At 45.2% G+C, this 21,380-nt stretch overlaps 1 protein-coding gene across 1 annotated transcript in view; it reads left to right on the plus strand.

The window, feature by feature from the left end:
- The window catches only part of CYP20A1 (cytochrome P450 family 20 subfamily A member 1), a 112,686-nt gene that overhangs the window by 69,519 nt on the left and 21,787 nt on the right, over positions 1-21,380 (plus strand). Inside the window, exons 10-12 of the mRNA XM_075317652.1 lie at positions 26-137; positions 11,292-11,356; positions 11,807-11,896. Coding sequence (XP_075173767.1) covers positions 26-137; positions 11,292-11,356; positions 11,807-11,896 — 267 coding nt within the window. The remainder of the gene's footprint in view (positions 1-25; positions 138-11,291; positions 11,357-11,806; positions 11,897-21,380) is intronic.

Genomic DNA, 21,380 nt, shown 5'->3' on the forward strand with positions numbered 1-21,380 from the left:
TCCATATTAATCTCTTCTGCTGCAGCTATTGCCGGCAGATATTGTGTGAAACGGTGAGAACAGCCAGTCTCACCCCCATCTCTGCCCGTCTGCAAGAACTTGAAGGAAGAATTGACCAACATGTCATCCCTAAAGAGGTAAGGGGTTCTGTTCAATAACAGATGTGAACACAAAAATTGTTTAATCAGTGGAATTGACATTTAGGCTATGTGCCCACACAGCGTTTTTTGTGACTCTGCATTTTTGTGCGTTTTTTGCTGCAAAAAAAGCACAAACGCACATGCAGCAAAAACACACTGGTAAACGCATGTGTTTTTTACAGTGTTTCGGTGCATTTTTGGCTGCGTTTTGCTGCATTTTTGATCATTTCGTTTTGCTGCATTTTTCCAAAGCATTGCATGGGTGAAAAACACAGGAAAGAATTGACATGTCCATGTTTTGTTTTTAGCTCAAAAACGCAGCTAAAAAAAAAAGCTGTGTGCGGACAGCAAAGATGAAAAGTCATAAACTTTGCTGGGGAAGCCAAGTCATGCAGTTTTGAGCCCAAAAACGCACCCGAAATACATGCAAAAACGCTCAGTGCGCACATAGCTTAAAAGGAGTATTCCCATCTCCAAGATTCTATCCCAATATGTATTAGTTGTAAATTATTATTATTATTATTATTATTATTATTATTAAATATCTCCAATTAGAAATGTAGTATAGTTCTACTGATATAGCCATGTCTCTTACCTCATGTGCAGGTTATTGCAGCTTGGGTGTCCGTGGTTTTGACCACTCATATAGTGAGTTAGTTGTTCGTGGTCGTAACCATGGATACCTAAGCTGCAATGAGGATAGACACATGGCTATATCAGGAGAATGGTACTACATTTCTAATTAGAGGCATTTGAGAATCTTATTTATTGGATTAGAAGCTTGGAGATGGGAGTACCCTTCTAAGGGAATAAGTTTACTTGCTGTTTGAGAGGTAACAAAGTACACAGTCATTTATGGAACGTGGCCACTATAAAAAAAAAAAAAGCATACCTTTAGGAAATGAATCCTTGTCTTTATTGCTGCTGAACTGTAGTGAGTGCACACATTGGGAGGATTTTGATTAGGAAGCCCCCACTCTAGGTAAGTGATGACAGTCAAATTACAGGGAGGGTCCATGTGATGCTAATTTAGGGGGCAGAATGGTGCACTGAGTTCTGAGCAAGCAGAGGGTGCAGCGAACATCCTAATTTTGCATATTGGTTAAACAGCAACCTCTAAAGAGAAGGATTAATCTACTAAAGGTATGCTACTTCTAGGGGATAAGTTCCCTCTCTGTGTACTTATGTTTGGTGGGTGACCAACTCCCTTTTAAGAGATGTTAATAACCTATACAGTACTTTATTATTTAAAAACCTTTACATTTGGATGTGGCCTATCTCCTATGTGAACAGTATATTAGACATTCTGAAATACAGCATACTATATACTTCCCATCAATATCAACAAAAGGGGTAAATCGGAAGGTACAATGTTCTTCTGACCAAATGGAATCTATCCGCTTCCCCAGAACCCCCTAAACCAGACCTGGGCAAGGGGCGGCCCGCGGGCCACATCCGGCCCGCCTGCTCTCTGTGACCGGCCCGCCCGTCTTCAGCCGGTGCAGTGGAGCCGGGCTGCAGCGTGCCGAGCAGGGAGAGATCCTGTGCAGGTCCGCACAGTCAGTGCAGGAGAAGGAGCAGCACAGCAGAGCAGACGGAATAATTCATCTTCCAGGACCTGCGATGATGTCACGCCCATGTGACTGTGTGGGAGGAGACACAGGATGCTGGGCAGAAAGCAAGATAGTGAATCCTGAAGGAGATGTGGACACATGATGACTGGTAATGAGAAAAGAGGGGACATGAGGGGGAGGGGGGCTGCAGGGTGAGTGCATATGAGGGCTGCAGGCTGACAAAAGGATGTGAAGGGGTGCAGAGTGTTTGAGAGGGGTAAGTTGGGGTACAGGCAGGGTGAGATATGTGGGCAGGGTGTGTGACATATGGGGGTGTAGTGTGTGTGATATGGGGGTGCAGGCTGTATGGGGTGTAGTGTGTGTGATATGGGGGTGCAGGTGTAGTATATTACAGGTGTGCTATATGGAGGTGTAGTATATTACAGGTGTGCTATATGGAGGTGTATATAGTGGTGTAGTATATGGGGTGTAGTGATGTAGTATATTACAGGTGTATATAGGGGTGTAGTATATTACAGGTGTACTATATGGAGGCGTAGTATATTACAGGTGTGCTATATGGAGGTGTAGTATATTACAGGTGTGCTATATGGAGGTGTAGTATATTACAGGTGTGCTATATGGAGGTGTAGTATATTACAGGTGTACTATATGGAGGTGTAGTATATTACAGGTGTGCTATATGGAGGTGTAGTATATTACAGGTGTGCTATATGGAGACGTAGTATATTACAGGTGTGCTCTATGGAGGTGTATATTACAGGTGTGCTCTATGGAGGTGTAGTATATTACAGGTGTGCTATATGGAGGTGTAGTATATTACAGGTGTGCTATATGGAGGTGTATATTACAGGTGTGCTATATAGGGGTGTAGTGATGTAGTATATTACAGGTTTGCTATATGGAGGTGTAGTATATTACAGGTGTGCTATATAGGGGTATAGTGATGTAGTATATTACAGGTGTGCTATATGGAGGTGTAGTATATTACAGGTGTGCTATATTGAGGTGTAGTATATTACAGGTGTAGTATATGGGGTGTAGTGATGTAGTATATTACAGGTGTATATAGGGGTGTAGTGATGTAGTATATTACAGGTGTATATAGGGGTGTAGTGATGTAGTATATTACAGGTGTATATAGGGGTGTAGTGATGTAGTATATTACAGGTGTATATAGGGGTGTAGTGATGTAGTATATTACAGGTGTATATAGGGGTGTAGTGATGTAGTATATTACAGGTGTATATAGGGGTGTAGTGATGTAGTATATTACAGGTGTATATAGGGGTGTAGTGATGTAGTATATTACAGGTGTATATAGGGGTGTAGTGATGTAGTATATTACAGGTGTATATAGGGGTGTAGTGATGTAGTATATTACAGGTGTATATAGGGGTGTAGTGATGTAGTATATTACAGGTGTATATAGGGGTGTAGTGATGTAGTATATTACAGGTGTACTATATGGAGGTGTAGTATATTACAGGTGTGCTATATGGGATGTAGTGATGTAGTATATTACAGGTGTTCTATATGGAGGTGTAGTATATTACAGGTGTAGTATATGGGGTGTAATGATGTAGTATATCGGAGGTGTATTATATAGTGGTGTAGTATAATACAGGTGTATATGGGGGTGTAGTATATTACAGGTATATGGAGGGAGTGTAGTATAATACAGGTATAGTATATAGGGGTGTAGTGGTGTAGTTTATTACAGGTGTAGTATATGGAGGGGGTGTAGTGATGTAGTATATTGGGTAGAACTGAGGTAATTATATTAGTCCGGCCCTCTAAACCAATCCCAATTTCTCATGCGGCCCCATGGGAAAATTAATTGCCCACCCCTGCCCTAAACCGTATTTACCAAATTCCTTTTATACTTTTCCAAACAAGCTCATTGTATGACTTTTATTGACCACACATGTATTTATACATTTATACATATAAATGAGATATCCTCTGAGACGTCTTTTTTTTTTTTTTTTCTAAGCTAAACATATCTAACTTTTTCAACTTCTCATCATATGGGAGGGCTTCCTTTCCTTGTAGTAGTCTAGTTAGCCGCCTTTGAACTGACTACCTTTTGAATATCCTTTTTAAAATGATGAACTCAAAACTGGATCCCATGTTCTAGATGTGACCTTACAAGTGATTTATAGAGGGGTAACAATACATTGGGATCACGGGATCTAATCTTTTTATACATCCTAACATCTTGTTTGCTTTAGCAGCTGCTGCTTGACATTGAGTGCTGCTGCTCAGCTTATTTGTAATGAGAATTCCCAAGTCCTTCTCCTGTTCTGTAGTCCCGAGTATATTTCCATTTAATGTATACGCAGCTATAGGATTACTCTGTCCTAGGTGCATTACTTTACATTTATCAACATTAAATCTCATTTGCCAAGTATCTGCCCATTCTGACATCTTATCCAGATCTTTTTGTAATATTGTACTATCAAGGTCAGTTTTTAATAACCTACAAAGTTTGGTGTTGTCAGCAAAGACTGACACTTTACTACCAATCCCATCCACAATGTCATTAATAAACAGATTAAGAAGAATCGGTCCTAGCACAGATCCCTGCGGCACCCCACTGCTGACTATAGCCCATTTAGAGAATGTACCATTTATGACTACTCTTTGTTTCCTATTTTTTAGCCAATTCTTTACCCAGGTGCATATAGTTTCCCCTAGTCCTTGCTTCTGGAGCTTCAGTATAGGCTATTATGTGGTACTCTATAATTAACTTGTTATAATGTTTTAAGGTGCCGATACCATCCTTTGTTTTCTTTTTGGCATTGATGATGTATTTATAAAAGATTTTGGAATATATTTTAATGTCCTTAGCGATTTTAGTTTCAGTAGCTAGTTTTGCTTGTTTGATTTTCTTTTTTGCATTTCCTATTGATATCTTTATACTTCTGAAATGCTATTTCTGTATTCTCGGCCTTCAAGATTTTAAACACCCTTTGTTTCTTTGTCGCTCCATTGGGAGACCCAGACAATTGGGTGTATAGCTTCTGCATCCGGAGGCCACACAAAGTATTACACTTAAAAGTGTAAAGCCCCTCCCCTTTTGCCTATACACCCCCCGTGCATCACGGGCTCCTCAGTTTTTATGCTTTGTGCGAAGGAGGCTGACATCCACGCATAGCTCCACATCTTAGTCAGCAGCTGCTGCTGACTATGTCGGATGGAAGAAAAGAGGGCCCATAACAGGGCCCCCAGCATGCTCCCTTCTCACCCCACTCTGGTCGGCGGTGTTGTTAAGGTTGAGGTGCCCATTGCGGGTACATAGGCAGGAGCCACATGCTGTTTTCCTTCCCCATCCCTTAAGGGCTCTGGGTGAAGTGGGATCCTAATCGGTCTCCAGGCACGGGGACCGTGCTCCCTCCGCAGCCCCTGGGGAATCTGCTGGACAGGAGCCGGGTATCGTCAGGGACAAGGCCCTGCTACTGTGAGGTACTCTGTGTCCCCTTGGGGGACCGCGCATGGAGCGCTTGTGCCATACACACTGCAGCACTGCTGGGTGTGTTAGTGCGCCGGGGACTACCGCGCCGGCCGCGCTTATTTGCCGGCCGCGCTTATAACTTTAGTCCCCGGCTTTTGCGGCCTAGTATCGCATATTCCCGCCCCCAGGCCTGCCAGTCAGGGGAAGGGCGGGACGCTGCACAGGATGTCAGCGCTGAGGGCTGGAGCATACCTTGTATCCTCCTCCCCCCTCACTCAGCACAGTGGGGCACCAGATTCCCGCACTTTCTAGGGCACGCCCACGGCCCCCTCCTCCCCACAGAACGCCGGCAGCCATTCCTGTCAGCACTTCTGACGCTGGAGAGGAGAGACAACACGGCTCTGGGAGGCCCAGGCAGGGAATCTGGTGATCACACAACCGCTTTGAGCGGTCGGTAAGCAGCACCTGAGGTGCTGGCCCCACTAAGTGCCGAAGTGCACATATATATATATATATATATATATATATATATATATATATATATATATATATATATATATATATATATATATATATGCTTATATGATATACATTTACACTGTACGGTCGCACTGTTGATTTTTGGCTATATACCCTCCTGGATTGTACTCAGAAGAGACAACAGCATGTCGTCCGCAAAAAGCAAGGGTGCCAAAGCACAGGCTTACTTTGCAACCTGTACCTCATGTGCGGCTATACTACCGGCAGGTTCCACCGACCCTCATTGTGTGCAATGCTCGGCCCCTGTGGCACTTACTCAGCCGGAGCCTCTGCTACTGGTGGCCCAGGTGGAACCACCTGCTACCAATGTCCAGGTGACAGGGACGGAGTTTGCAGTATTTGCCGACAAACTGTCTGAGAGTATGGATAAATGGTCTGCTAAGATACTAGAAGCCTTACAGTCCAGACCGGTGACTCAGGCCCCGGGCACTGTTGAATCATTGACCCCAGGCCCCCCTCAATTGGAGCAGCAAAGTGCTCCTGGGGTGACGCATAGGTCCCAGGGTGAGGTCTCTGACACGGACCGCAGTCCCAGGCCGCCTAAGCGGGCTCGCTGGGAAATTCCCTCGACTTCATCACACTGTTCAGGGTCTCAGCAGGAGGACTCTCTGGAAGATGAAGCGGAGGTAGCAGATCAGGATTCTGATCCTGAGGCCGCTCTCAACCTAGATACACCTGAAGGTGACGCCATAGTGAATGACCTTATAGCGACCATCAATCAGGTGTTGGATATTTCTCCCCCAGCTCCTACAATTGAGGAGTCAGCTTCTCAGCAGGAGAAATTCCGTTTCAGGTTTCCCAAGCGTACAATGAGTACGTTTCTGGATCACTCTGACTTCAGAGAGGCAGTCCAGAAACACCGAGCTTGTCCAGATAAGCGTTTTTTCCAAGCGCCTTAAGGATACACGTTATCCCTTCCCCCCCCTGACGTTGTCAAGGGCTGGGCTCAGTGTCCTAAGGTGGATCCTCCAGTCTCCAGACTGGCGGCTAGATCCATAGTTGCAGTGGAAGATGGGGCTTCACTCAAAGATGCCACTGACAGACAGATGGAGCTCTGGTTGAAATCCATCTATGAAGCTATCAGCGCGTCTTTTGCTCCAGCATTCGCAGCCGTATGGGCACTCCAAGCTATCTCAGCTTGTCATGCGCAGATTAATACAGTCACACGTACATCTGCTCCGCAAGTGGTGTCCTTAACCTCTCAGGCATCGGCGTTTGCGTCCTACGCCATTAATGCTGTCCTGGACTCTGCGAGCCGTACGGCGGTAGCATCCGCCAATTCGGTGGCAGTCCGCAGGGCCATGTGGCTACGTGAATGGAAGGCAGACTCTGCTTCCAAAAAGTTCTTAACCGGTTTGCCATTTTCTGGCGACCGCCTGTTTGGTGAGCGATTGGATGAAATCATTAAACAATCCAAGGGAAAGGACTCATCCTTACCCCAGTCCAAACCAAACAGACCTCAACAACGGAAGGTACAATCGAGGTTTCGGTCCTTTCGGCCCGCGGGCAGGTCTCAATTCTCCTCGTCCAAAAGGCCTCAGAAGGATCAGAGGAACTCCGATTCATGGCGGTCTAAGTCACGTCCTAAAAAGACCGCCGGAGGAACCGCTCCCAAAGCGGCCTCCTCATGACTTTCGGCCTCCTCACACCGCATCCTCGGTCGGTGGCAGGCTTTCCCGCTTTTGCGACGCCTGGCTGCCACAGGTAAAAGACCGATGGGTGAGAGACATTCTATCTCACGGTTACAGGATAGAGTTCAGCTCTCGTCCTCCGACTCGATTCTTCAGAACATCTCCGCCCCCCGAGAGAGCCGATGCTCTTCTTCAGGCGGTGTGCACTCTGAAGGCAGAAGGAGTGGTGATCCCTGTTCCTCTTCAGCAACAGGGTCACGGTTTTTACTCCAACTTGTTCGTGGTGCCGAAAAAGGACGGATCCTTCCGTCCTGTTCTGGACCTAAAACTGCTCAACAAACACGTAAAAACCAGGCGGTTCCGGATGGAATCGCTCCGCTCCGTCATCGCCTCAATGTCCCAAGGAGATTTCCTGGCATCAATCGACATCAAAGATGCTTATCTCCACGTACCGATTGCACCAGAGCATCAGCGCTTCCTGCGTTTCGCCATAGGGGACGAACACCTTCAGTTCGTGGCACTGCCTTTCGGCCTGGCGACAGCCCCACGGGTCTTCACCAAGGTCATGGCAACAGTAGTAGCAGTTCTGCACTCTCAGGGACACTCGGTGATCCCTTACTTAGACGATCTGCTTGTCAAGGCACCCTCTCAAGTGGCATGCCAACACAGCCTGAACATTGCTCTGGAGACTCTCCAGAGTTTTGGGTGGATCATCAATTTTCCAAAGTCAAATCTGACACCGGCCCAATCACTGACATACAGGGTACTTGGACTCAGACAGAGTCCTCCCTTCAGATCAATGTTCTGGAGATAAGGGCAGTGTATCTTGCCCTAAAGGCGTTCCAGCCGTGGCTGGAAGGCAAGCGGATCCGAATTCAGTCGGACAACTCCACAGCGGTGGCATACATCAACCACCAAGGCGGAACACGCAGTCGGCAAGCCTTCCAGGAAGTCCGGCGGATTCTGCTGTGGGTGGAAGCCACAGCCTCCACCATATCCGCAGTTCACATCCCGGGCGTAGAAAACTGGGAAGCAGACTTTCTCAGTCGCCAGGGCATGGACGCAGGGGAATGGTCCCTTCACCCGGACGTGTTTCAGGAGATCTGTTGCCGCTGGGGGATGCCGGACGTCGACCTAATGGCGTCCCGGCACAACAACAAGGTCCCGACATTCATGGCACGGTCTCAAGATCACAGAGCTCTGGCGGCAGACGCCTTAGTTCAGGATTGGTCGCAGTTTCAACTCCCTTATGTGTTTCCTCCTCTGGCACTGTTGCCCAGAGTGTTACGCAAGATCAGGTCCGACTGCCGTCGCTCCAGACTGGCCGAGGAGGTCGTGGTACCCGGATCTGTGGCATCTCACGGTGGGCCAACCGTGGGCACTACCAGACCGACCAGACTTGCTGTCTCAAGGGCCGTTTTTCCATCTGAATTCTGCGGCCCTCAACCTGACTGTGTGGCCATTGAGTCCTGGATCCTAGCGTCTTCAGGGTTATCTCAAGAGGTCATTGCCACTATGAGACAGGCTAGGAAACCAACGTCCACCAAGATCTACCACAGGACGTGGAGGATATTCTTATCTTGGTGCTCTGATCAGGGTTTTTCTCCCTGGCCATTTGCCTTGCCCACTTTTCTTTCCTTCCTTCAATCCGGATTGGAAAAAGGATTGTCGCTCGGCTCCCTTAAGGGACAAGTCTCAGCGCTCTCTGTGTTTTTTTTCAGAAGCGCCTAGCCAGACTTCCACAGGTACGCACGTTCCTGCAGGGGGTTTGTCACATAGTCCCTCCTTACAAGCGGCCGTTAGAACCCTGGGATCTGAACAGGGTGCTGATGGCTCTTCAGAAACCACCTTTCGAGCCAATGAAGGATATTTCTCTCTCACGCCTTTCGCAGAAAGTGGTCTTTCTAGTAGCAGTCACATCACTTCGGAGAGTGTCTGAGCTAGCAGCGCTGTCATGCAAAGCCCATTTCCTGGTGTTTCACCAGGACAAGGTGGTTCTGCGTCCGGTTCCGGAATTTCTCCCTAAGGTGGTATCCCCCTTTCATCTCAATCAGGATATCTCCTTACCCTCTTTTTGTCCTCCATCCAGTTCACCAATGTGAAAGGGATTTGCACTTGTTAGATCTGGTGAGAGCACTCAGACTCTACATTTCTCGTACGGCGCCCCTGCGCCGCTCGGATGCACTCTTTGTCCTTGTCGCTGGCCAGCGTAAAGGGTCACAGGCTTCCAAATCAACCCTGGCTCGGTGGATCAAGGAACCAATTCTCGAAGCTTACCGATCTTCTGGGCTTCCGGTTCCCTCAGGGCTGAAGGCCCATTCTACCAGGGCCGTAGGTGCGTCCTGGGCTTTGCGGCACCAGGCTACGGCTCAGCAGGTGTGTCAGGCAGCTACCTGGTCGAGCCTGCACACTTTCACGAAACACTATCAGGTGCATACCTATGCTTCGGCAGATGCCAGCCTAGGTAGGCGAGTCCTTCAGGCGGCGGTTGCCCACCTGTAGGAAGGGGCCGTTTTACGGCTCTATTACGAGTTTTTACTTTACCCACCCAGGGACTGCTTTTGGACGTCCCAATTGTCTGGGTCTCCCAATGGAGCGACAAAGAAGAAGGGAATTTTGTTTACTTACCGTAAATTCCTTTTCTTCTAGCTCCAATTGGGAGACCCAGCACCCGCCCCTGTTCCCTTCGGGCTGTTGTTCTTTGTGTACACATGTTGTTCGTGTTGAATGGTTTCAGTTCTCCGAAATTCCTTCGGATTGAATTTACTTTAAACCAATTTATAACTTTTCCTCCTTCTTGCTTTTGCACCAAAACTGAGGAGCCCGTGATGCACGGGGGGTGTATAGGCAGAAGGGGAGGGGCTTTACACTTTTAAGTGTAATACTTTGTGTGGCCTCCGGAGGCAGAAGCTATACACCCAATTGTCTGGGTCTCCCAATTGGAGCTAGAAGAAAAGGAATTTACGGTAAGTAAACAAAATTCCCTTCTTTTGTTTTATTTGTACTTTGTACTGTCTTATTTATCCATAGCGGTTTCTTTTTATTCCTGGACATTTTATTACCAGAGGGTATACGTTTTTTTACTGAACTTTAGTAGTATATCCTTAAACTTACCCCATTTATGTTTGGTATCCCCAGTTACCATGATATTGTCCCAAGCTTTACCCTTAATTTGTTGAAATCAGCTTTCCTAAAATTCCAGATTTTAGCATTTCCCCTTTGAAATGTTCTATTGAATATTGCTTTGGAGCTTACCATATTATGATCACTGTTGCCCAAGTGCTCCCGGACCTGTAGATCTGAAATTGTATCCGGTCTATTTCACAGGACCAAATCTAGCAAATTATCTCCTTGTTGGTTCAGCTACCATCTGAGAGAGGAAATTGTCTTGAACAGTAGATAAGAATTTACAGCTTTTAGCACAACCAGAAGATTAAGTGGGACAAAGAATGTCTGGATAGTTGAAATCCCCCGTAATAAGGACCGGAGTATTATTATTTGTTGCCTTTTCAATTTGTTGCAGCATTTCACGCTCTACCTGTTCAGGTATGTTAGGAGGCTTATAGCAAACTCCAATCAGCAGCTTTCCATTATTCCCCTCCTCATGTACATTTTCCCATACTGATGCTACATTATCAAAACTCCCCCCCCCCCCATGTAGTCATTTTTAAAAGCCCAATAAATATATGGTGGTTTTGAGGGGTTATGGGATGCAGACGGGTCCCTTCAGTGTGTTTCTGTAGAAAGGTATCTCATGGTATGCCCAGCTTTACACCTTACACACAATGAAGCATGGGAAGTTTGTTTAGTAAATGAGTTTCTTCTGCAGAATAAACAAGTGCTGTAATCTCATACATATTTCCCCCTGCTTGGCAATATTCCTGATGAAAAATTGAAGCAAATTAAGTGTTCTATCTCGCGTCTTAAGTTGTGATTGATTTGTTTTCAGACTCTTGTCTTGTATGCCCTTGGTGTGGTTCTCCAAGATAACACAGCCTGGCCGTCAGCTTACAGGTAGGCGTTATGTCTGTAATGTACAGAGTCTCTTTATCTGGAGCTCCGGCTTCTGTACAATTTATTGTGCTGTGTATAATAACTATATAAGTAACTGCTGTTCAAAAGTATTTATCTACTGTTAGTAGTTGTAGACATTGGTGTTTGTTCTGTGCAGCGTGTGTGTGTGTGTGTGTGTGTGTGTGTGTATATATAGATATAGATATAGATATATGTATATAATGTGTGTGTGTGTGTGTGTGTGTGTGTGTGTGTATATATATATATATATATATATATATATATATATATATATATATATATAGATATAGATATAGATATAGATATAGATATAGATATAGATATAGATATAGATATAGATATAGATATAGATATAGATATATATTAATATAATATAAATTTACATTTTCCCTATACACACAATTTGCCAAATGTTTTTTTTACTATCAGATTCAATCCAGAACGGTTTGAAGAAGAATCTGCCAAGCAGAACTTAACGTTATTAGGCTTTTCTGGAAGTCAAGAGTGTCCTGAACTTAGGTAAGATGGAAAAAGGCTTCCGGGTTGTTTGTTCCGAATACAGTAATATTCTGAAATTTTTGCATTGAAATATTTTCTAACAAGCAAAGCGTCTTTCCTACATGTGAAGAACATCACAAAATCTAATGGTTTTGATATTGTGAAAAATTGAATTTAATGTTAAATTTAACTGGAAGCCTAAAATGAATGAAGGCTAATAGTAAACAGAAAAATGTACCTTTTGGAAATTGTGGACAGGTGTCTTTGCATGTTTTATGGACCAAAAGATTATTTGTAGGGAATTTATTTTCTGCTAATTGAATGTCCCTTGACGTGAGACCCTAGTGCAGAGGTCTCAAACACCTGGCCCCCTAGGCTGCTTGTTGCGGCCCACAGACCCTGTGATAATTGCAGCTTTATCCCCCGGGGGTCGGCGCTGGCTGGACTTTACTACAATTGAATCATTTGCGGTGCCATGCAGAGGAGCTTTCTGCACTAAATCAATGGCTGCCCGCCAATCAGATGCAAGGAAGTGACATCACTGTATGACGTCACCACCTTGCATCTGATTGGCCAGTGGTAGCCATTGGTATAACGCAGACAGCTCCTCTGCGCTGCACCGCAAATGATTCAATTGTACGACCCCCGAGCATAGAGCTGCGATCGTCACAGGCCGCGACAAGCAGATAATGTACGTGCCCACGATCAGAACCCGCTGCGTCCTGACCTGCAGGGCCTCAAGTCTCCTCCTTAGGAGACCGCAGCTGCCCATGCCCGTGATCAGGGTTCAGGGTGCTGCGGTCTCCTCGCTGTGTTCTCCATAGGAAGGATGCATGCGGCTCCACAGCAAAGAACTGACATGCTGCGGCCTCTGCAAGCCGTACCGCAGGTAAGTGTTTGCTGCAGACCATACACACACAGTGGGCTTGGGATTTTTAGAAATCCCATCCACTCTGCTTGTACTGTACAACTCAGCGTTTTTGAAGCAGCTGAAACATGCTGCATTCAAAACGCTGCAAACACTGATCGTGGGCACACAGGGAACAGAGGAAAGGTGAGAATTTTTTTTTTTGCGTATTACTAAAGGATGAGCACAGTACTGCAGGGCACAATACTGCAGGGCACAAGGATGGGCACAATACTGCAGGGCACAGGATGGGCACAATACTGCAGGGCACAAGGATGGGCACAATACTGCAGGGCACAAGGATGGGCACAATACTGCAGGGCACAAGGATGGGCACAGCACTGCAGGACACATTATTGCAGGGCACAGCACTGCAGGACACATTATTACAGGGCACGCGGATGAGCACAATACTACAAGGATGAACACAATACTGCAGGGCACTACTACAAGGATGGGCACAATACTACCGGGCACAATACTACCGGGCACAATACTACCGGGCACAATACTACCGGGCACAATACTACCGGGCACAATACTACCGGGCACAATACTACAAGGATGGACACAATACCACAAGGATGAGCACAGTACTGCAGGGCACAAGGATGAGCACAACACTACAAGGATGGGCACAATACTGCAGAGCACAATACTACAAGGATGAGCACAATAATACTGGGCACAATCCTACAAGGATGGGCACAATACTGCAGGGCACAATACTACAAGGATAGGCACAATACTACTGGGTACAATACTACTGTGCACAATACTACAAGGATGAGCACAATACTACTGGGCAAAATACTACAAGGATGAGCACAATAAAACTGGGCACAATATTACAAGGATGGGCACAATACTACAAGGATGGGCACAATACGACATGGATGAGAACAATACTACTGGGCACACTATTACAAGGATGAACACAATACTACTGGGCACAATACCACAAGTATGGGGGACATTACTACAGGGCACACAGATACAGGTGGGGATATTACTACAATATGTTGGCTAAGATACTATATGATTATGCTAATTTTAAAACAATATTACAAAAGGTCATAAAATTCAAAATAAAGCATGAATTATTTTTTTTTTTGCACCATTAAAAATGCTATTAAATATATATATATATATATATATATATATATATATATATATATATATATATATATATATATATATATATATATATATATATAAAATATACACACACTAATATATTATATAGCTTATCTAAACAAAAAAGTGCAGGTTTGTTCTAATAAACAAGCAAAAAAATGTTCAAAAAGTGATCTAAAGGTGTGTAGAAAAACAAAACATGTATTCTTTAAAAGTGTCACTTTGGCTAGTTTCACACTTGCGTTCAGCGCAGTCCGTCACTATGGAGAATAGCGCAGTCCGTTAACGCACTGCGCTATTCTCCATAGACTTGTATGGACGACGCACTGTAACGCAAGTGTCTGCGTTGCATCCGCTGGACGACGCAGCGTCGTTATTTTGACGCTGCGTCGGGCGGATGGAACGCAGCATGTAACGTTTTTCTGCGCTTGGCGGAGTGTCAAAAAACGCAATCTGCAGGAATCCGTTAGGCGTCCGTTGTTTTTATAATGGACGCCTATGGTGGCGGATTCCGTTAGATTGCGTCATTTGACGGATTCCGTTAACGCACCTGACTTTACACAACTGCGCATGCTCAGATGTGTAAAGTCAAGGAAAAAAAACTACAACGGACTGCGTTATTTTGTACGATCTGTAGCATGCATTGTGCCACTATATGCAACGCATCCGTTGCATGCGTCACACAATGCAATGCTACGGATCCCGTTCAACGCAGGTGTGAAACTAGCCTTTGCCCTGCAAAGAGTGCGGCCCCTCAATTATTTTTTTTCTTTATGCCGCCCATACACCCAGCTGGGTTTGAGACCCCCGCCCTAGTGCATAATAAACTTAAAATGTAGAACGGAAACAACCAATACTTATTGGTATCCACTGCTTACTGTGGTTACTTGCGGTAAGTATAATTCTATTTAGTTATTTTTTGTTTTTTAATTAGAAACCTTTTGCTGTCCTTCTGCGGCTCAGCAAAGTGGCAGCCATCTACCATTTTACTTAATTTGCCCAACTTTAGTGACACCTTGATCTTACTAGTGTGACAAAGAACTGAATTAATCATGTCATTGTTGCTAAAGTGCCGCAAAATGTAAGGGCCATATTCCAAAAATGAAAAGTCTAAATCTTTCCCCTTCCAATAAAAATCATATAACATTTAAAAAAAAGTTTTAAAAATGTTCACCTTTATACTCCATGAAAACTTGCTTCATATTACATAAATGCCCTCCATGCCGAATTTGTTGTCCCTAACCCACCAACTGTAATCCTCTCCAATTTTGACTTACTGTTTGGTTAAAGGGAACCTATCACCAGGATTTTTCGTTAGGAGCCATGGCCACCACCAGTGTGCTGTTATATACAGTATTCTAAGATACTGTATATGAGCCCATGCCACTCTGTAGAACGTAAAAAACACCTTTATAATACTCACCTGCGGGGCAGTCTGGTCAAATGGGTGTCTCTGCTCTCTGGTCCAGCTCTTCCTCCATCTTGTGGGATCGCCGTCCTTCTGCCCAACCCCATGTGCATGACACGTCGTGCGTCATTCATAGCGAGTTCTCCATTGTGGTCCTGCGCATGTGCACTATGATCTGCCCTGCTGACCACAGATCAAAGTACTGTAGTGCACTTGTGCTTGCGGTCTTTGACCTTTTCTCGCACCTGAACATTACAGTACTTTCCTCTGCCCTCAGGGCAGATCAAAGTGTGCATGCGCAGGACCGCAATGGATGTCTCTCTGTGAATGACGCAGGATGCATCATGCACACGGGGCTGGGAAGGAGGACGGTGATCCCACAAAATGGAGGAGACGCAGGACCGAGAGCAGCGACACCCATCGGACCGGACCGCCCATTGGTAAGTATTATAAAAGTGGGGTTTCTTTACATTATATAGCGAGGCCTGGGCTCTTATATACAGCATTCCAGAATACTGTATATAAGAACTCACAGGTTAAAAGGGAAAATCCTTGTGACAGATTCCTTTTAATATCACCACTTGCATCGTTTATACCAGGGGTCTCAAACTTGGCTGGGTGTATGGGCTGCACAGAGGAAAAAAAATAATTTGGGGGGTTTGAGGGCCGCATTCTTTGCAGGACAAAGTGACTTTTTTTTTTTTTGTCTGTATCAATTTTTTTTTTTTTTCTTTACACACTTTTGGATCACTGTTTTTGAATATTTTTCACTTCTTTATTAGAACAAAAGTGAACTTTTTTTAAGTATAAATAAACACTTGATGGTAAAAAAAATTCGTGCCTTTTTTTTTTTTTTTCTTGTACATTTTCTTTTCCTTGTAGCTAATAATTTTACAATTAGCACCATACAGTAATTTTGGCGTACATCTTTTAGTAATGAGCCCATTTTATAGTAATGTGCCCATCCTTGTCCCCATCTTGTGGTAATGTGCCCATCCTTGTCCCCATCTTGTGGTAATGTGCCCAACCTTGGCCCCATCTTGTGGTAATGTGCCCATCCTTGTCCCCATCTTGTGGTAATGTGCCCATCCTTGTCCCCATCTTGTGGTAATGTGCCCATCCTTGGGCCCCATCTTGTGGTAATGTGCCCATCCTTGGGCCCCATCTTGTGGTAATGTGCCCATCCTTGGGCCCCATCTTGTGGTAATGTGCCCATCCTTGGGCCCCATCTTGTGGTAATGTGCCCATCCTTGGGCCCCATCCTATAGTAGTAATGTGTCCCATCATTGTCTTAATATCCCATCCTGGTTCCTTATTGTGTCATTCTTCAGACACAAAAAAACACCATTCTTGTCACGTGTCTCCCGTTCCCTTGGCTGCCTCTTTTCTGCTTCTTGCTGCCCGCAGGCCTGTGCCCTCGTTGACTATCGCAGCTGATGCAGGGCCGCAGCTACTGTCAGCGCTTTACTAATGAGATCATCCTCACAAAAACCTTTTTTAAACCTGTGGATAGTAATGGATACATAGACTTTACTAGCAGCCATTATGACAAGTGGCTGCTCAATATACCTAGGAACCAGGTCCAGAAAATTAGGAAAAATTGTGCACTGGACAAAGATTTTAAAGATCAGGCTTTGGTACTGAAGGAAAGGTTCATGGATAAAAAATATCCACTGGCCACCATTAAGAAAGCTTATCAGGCCAACAGAAATCTTAAACAGATTTGATTGACAAAAAGGGTAGTGACATCACTGAGTCACAAGGTATCCCTGGTAATAAATTTCCGTGTCATTTTCTCACCACTTTCAGCAGTGATGGAAATTTAATTAAAAGTATCCTAAAAAAAACACTGGGCCATACTTCACAATGATCCGTACCTTAAAGAAATACTACCTAGCCACCCTGGGGTTACATACCGTAGGGCTTCCACCCTAAAAAAACAGCTAGCCCCTAGCAGGCTTAGAGATTCTTATCGTCCCACCACCAGCAATAAACCTTTAGGCTCTTACAAATACTCTACCAGAAACTGTTCATGTTGTAAAAATATCCAACATGGAAGGGTGAATTTTGGTTTGGCCCCTGGGGGAATGGAATTCCTGATAAAAGGACATCTCACCTGTCAATCTGACTTTGTGATTTATCTCATTGAATGTGATTGTAATAAGCGTTATGTGGGCAGAACCACCCAGCCCAGGCTCTACACAATAGTTAACTCCCACAGACATAACATTAAGGTGGGTTTTATGCTACATGGTCTGTCTCGACATGTGACCCTACATCATGCTAGAAATATTAAATTAAGGGTAACCCCCATTGAACAGATACCCCCACATGTACCTAATAGGATCGAGGTCCTGAACAGGAAAGAAACGTACTGGGTATATAAGCTCAATACCTTGAAACCTCAGGGCCTCAATGAGGTAACAGATTTATTTCATTAGATACTCATCCTAATTTGGTTTTTATCTGGTTTTTAATTGGTATTACTATGGAAATATTGATAATTTATTATTCACTTCCCTATGTGGTTCTTACACATCATGTATAGAAATATATGCACAATTCCCCTATAGTGCTATGTTTTTATACATGTTTTATCTCATTCACATTGGGATTTTTATGGTATTTTTATAAGGTTTTATATATTATTTTAAAATATCATGTTCGTTTATCAATAGGTCTTTATTTTAATTATTTATTCATATGTTGTATTACCGCCAGCATTTCATAAATATATATATTTGTTTTCCTCGTATTTGCCGCGGATACTAGGAATCATAAGTATTTTATCTCTCCTTCCCCGATAGCCATATTTGTGATTTTTAAAATACACGTTGTTTCTTTTTCATGTCAGTTCCCAGAGTACGCCTGTGTTCCCCTGGGTTTTTCTTCACCCGCTATTTCAGAGTAGCGGCATAGTCCTCCTATCCTTTACACGGACTGACTGTTCATGTGGGTTCTCCCCCTGCTATTTTCCCTCACCTATCTTTGCTGGCACAACCTAACGAGCATTGACCTTTGGGTTAGCTTTGAATTCCTCTACACTTTTTCCACTCATTTATTATTAAAAACACATGTATTTGTGTATGTGTGTGTGTGTGTGTGTGTGTGTGTGTGTGTATCTATAATATGTATGTATGTATGTATGTATGTTCTATGTTTATTTTTTATTCCCCGGGCGTGATCTCATACCCTATTTTTCTATGCACTCCCAGTCATTCTCGGGTTTCATTATCTTCCTATCCCAATGCTAACTGAGACACTTGTGTTATGCTGTAGCTTACGCATGCGCACCCACTTTTTTTCCCACGGGTCTGAACTCTATTCACCTCTTCCCCTTCTGATACTTGCTTCCTGCGCAGCCGCTGTTTGTTTTTTTTTTCCCACGGTGTGGAACTGTATTGAACTTTCACTCCATATGAAAGTCAGGAGCGGTTTCTGTACTTTCATTGAGGGTTACACTATTGTTGAAGGTACCTCTATGTGTGTGCATGTGTATATGCATATGTGTATATATGTGTACATTTATTCAATTTCACTCATTTCTGTCACAGTGGATGTGGTTTATAAAAACTGTTCTATATAGTTCTGTAGTCTTGGTGCAGAATTCTTTTCCTCCATATGGTTATAGTGACCTGTGCATATCTCTTTTGGTGTTGTCCTTTCTTCCTCCACACGTCCTGATCAACCACTCTTCCCGTTGGGTGGACTGGCTTGCGCCTCCACAATTCTGATCCTTGCTTACCTATAGTTCTCCGCTTATAATTCTGGGTGAGTTCTAGGCTTTCCCCGGAGTTTATCACGCAAACAGATTTTGTGTATATACATATGCACATACGGATTCAGTGGATTTTATTTTTCTGTTACACACAATTAGATTATAAACATTTTTAAGTGTCACACAATTTATTATGCCCAGATTACACCGCAAATGTCTATATGAGACAAGAATTAATGTTTTGTTCCTTCAGCATGTATTCACTTGTATTGCGTCATATATGGATCACGATGCACCCTTTCCCGCCCGTTTTTTCTATACAGGGCGGTACTCGGACGTCCCTTTGTCTATTTAATGTACACATGTATCTACCACTGTAGATTTGATGTCTTATTTCTGATGGTCCTGAGGAAGGGAGCAGAGCTCCTGAAACGCGTAGACCTATTCAACAATAAAGCTACATTATTCTGATCCTCAGACTTGTGATCATCGGCGCGGCATTAAAAACCTGTCTTCTACCTCTCTTTTATCTGCCGCTTTGGGTTGCTGCTGCCGTGGTCCATTTCTACATGCGATTATAGTGGTTGTGACTGTCACAACTACAGTTGGTGAGTAATATTGCTCCCCCCTCCCCTGCCCTGTACATATTAGGGTAAGACCCTATTGCGCTTTATTTTCCACAGCTTTTTCTTCAATTGACTGTCAGCGCTTTGTCAGATGAACATTTTGCCAGCACTGCGCGTGCAGCCGTTCGCCAAACAGAGACAAGCAGCTGAGGTCATACACCTCAGTTGCTTCCCTCTGATTGTCTGGCAGCTTCCATTGGAGGAATAGTCGTGCACAGAGAGCCTGACTCAGTGCGCGCAGCACCGGCAAAACGTCCATCTGACATAAAGCGCTGACAGTGGCTGCGGCCCTGCATCAGCTGCAATAGTCAACGTGGGCACGGGCCTGGGGGCCGCACGAAGCAGCCTGGTAGGCCGCGCGATTGAGACCTCTGGTTTATACCAACTACGGACCATAGGAAATCACATTTTTAGCCATTATCTTTATAGAATAGCAGCAAAGAAAAATGCCATTTCTAGTTCCTTGACTAAAGGCTTTGCGTGAACGGTGCGTTGGGGTTTTTTTTATGCGGTTTTCATGCGCTTTTTTTTTTTTTTGGTGCAGTTTTGTCATAAAAATGTATGTCTGTCCTTATGCCAGCAAAGTCAATGAGAATTCTGAAGTGCTGTGCGCACATTTCTTGTTTTTCTTTGTCGCTCCATTGGGAGACCCAGACAATTGGGTGTATAGGCTATGCCTCCGGAGGCCACACAAAGTATTACACTAAAAGTGTAAAGCCCCTCCCCTTCAGCCTATACACCCCCCGTGCTCCCACGGGCTCCTCAGTTTTTATGCTTTGTGCGAAGGAGGCAGACATGCACGCATAGCTCCACAGCTTAGTCAGCAGCAGCTGCTGACTATGTCGGATGGAAGAAAAGAGGGCCCATAACAGGGCCCCCAGCATGCTCCCTTCTCACCCCACTCTTGTCGGCGGTGTTGTTAAGGTTGAGGTATCCATTGCGGGTACGGAGGCTGGAGCCCACATGCTGTTTTCCTTCCCCATCCCCTTTAGGGCTCTGGGTGAAGTGGGATCCTAATCGGTCTCCAGGCACTGAGACCGTGCTCCATCCACAGCTCCCGGGGACTCTGCTGGATAAGGAGCCGAGTATCGTCAGGGACAAGGCCCTGCTACTTTGAGGTACTCTGTGTCCCCGTGGGGACCGCGCACAGAAACACTCCAGCATTGCTGGGTGTGTTAGTGCGCCGGGGACCGCAGCGCTGACCGCGCTTGTGCCATCACACACTGCAGCGTGGCTGGGTGTGTTAGTTTACTGGGGACTACCGCGCTGACCGCCGCTGCCATTTTTACACTGCGGCGCGGCTGGGACTGTTAGTACGCGGGGGACTACCGCGCCGACCGAGCTTATACGCCGGCCGCGCTTATAACTTTAGTCCCCGGCTTTTGCGGCCTAGTCTCATTCTTTCCCGCCCCAAGGCCTGCCAGTCAGGGGAAGGGCGGGACGCTGTACAGGAGTCAGCACTGAGGGCTGGAACATGCTTTGCATACTCCACCCCCCTCACTGTGCACAGTGGGGCACCAGTTTCCCGCACTTTCTAGGGCACGCCCACGGCCCCCTCCTCTCCTCAGGACGCCGGCAGCCATTCCTGTCAGCTCTTCTGACGCTGGAGAGGGGAGACAGGCTCGGGGAGACCCAGGCAGGGATTCTGGTGACCACACAACCGCTTTCAGCGGGCGGTAAGCAGCACCTGAGGTGCTGGCCCCACTTGT

Source organism: Anomaloglossus baeobatrachus, chromosome 7 (assembly GCF_048569485.1).
Source record: "Anomaloglossus baeobatrachus isolate aAnoBae1 chromosome 7, aAnoBae1.hap1, whole genome shotgun sequence".
NCBI lineage: Eukaryota > Metazoa > Chordata > Amphibia > Anura > Aromobatidae > Anomaloglossus > Anomaloglossus baeobatrachus.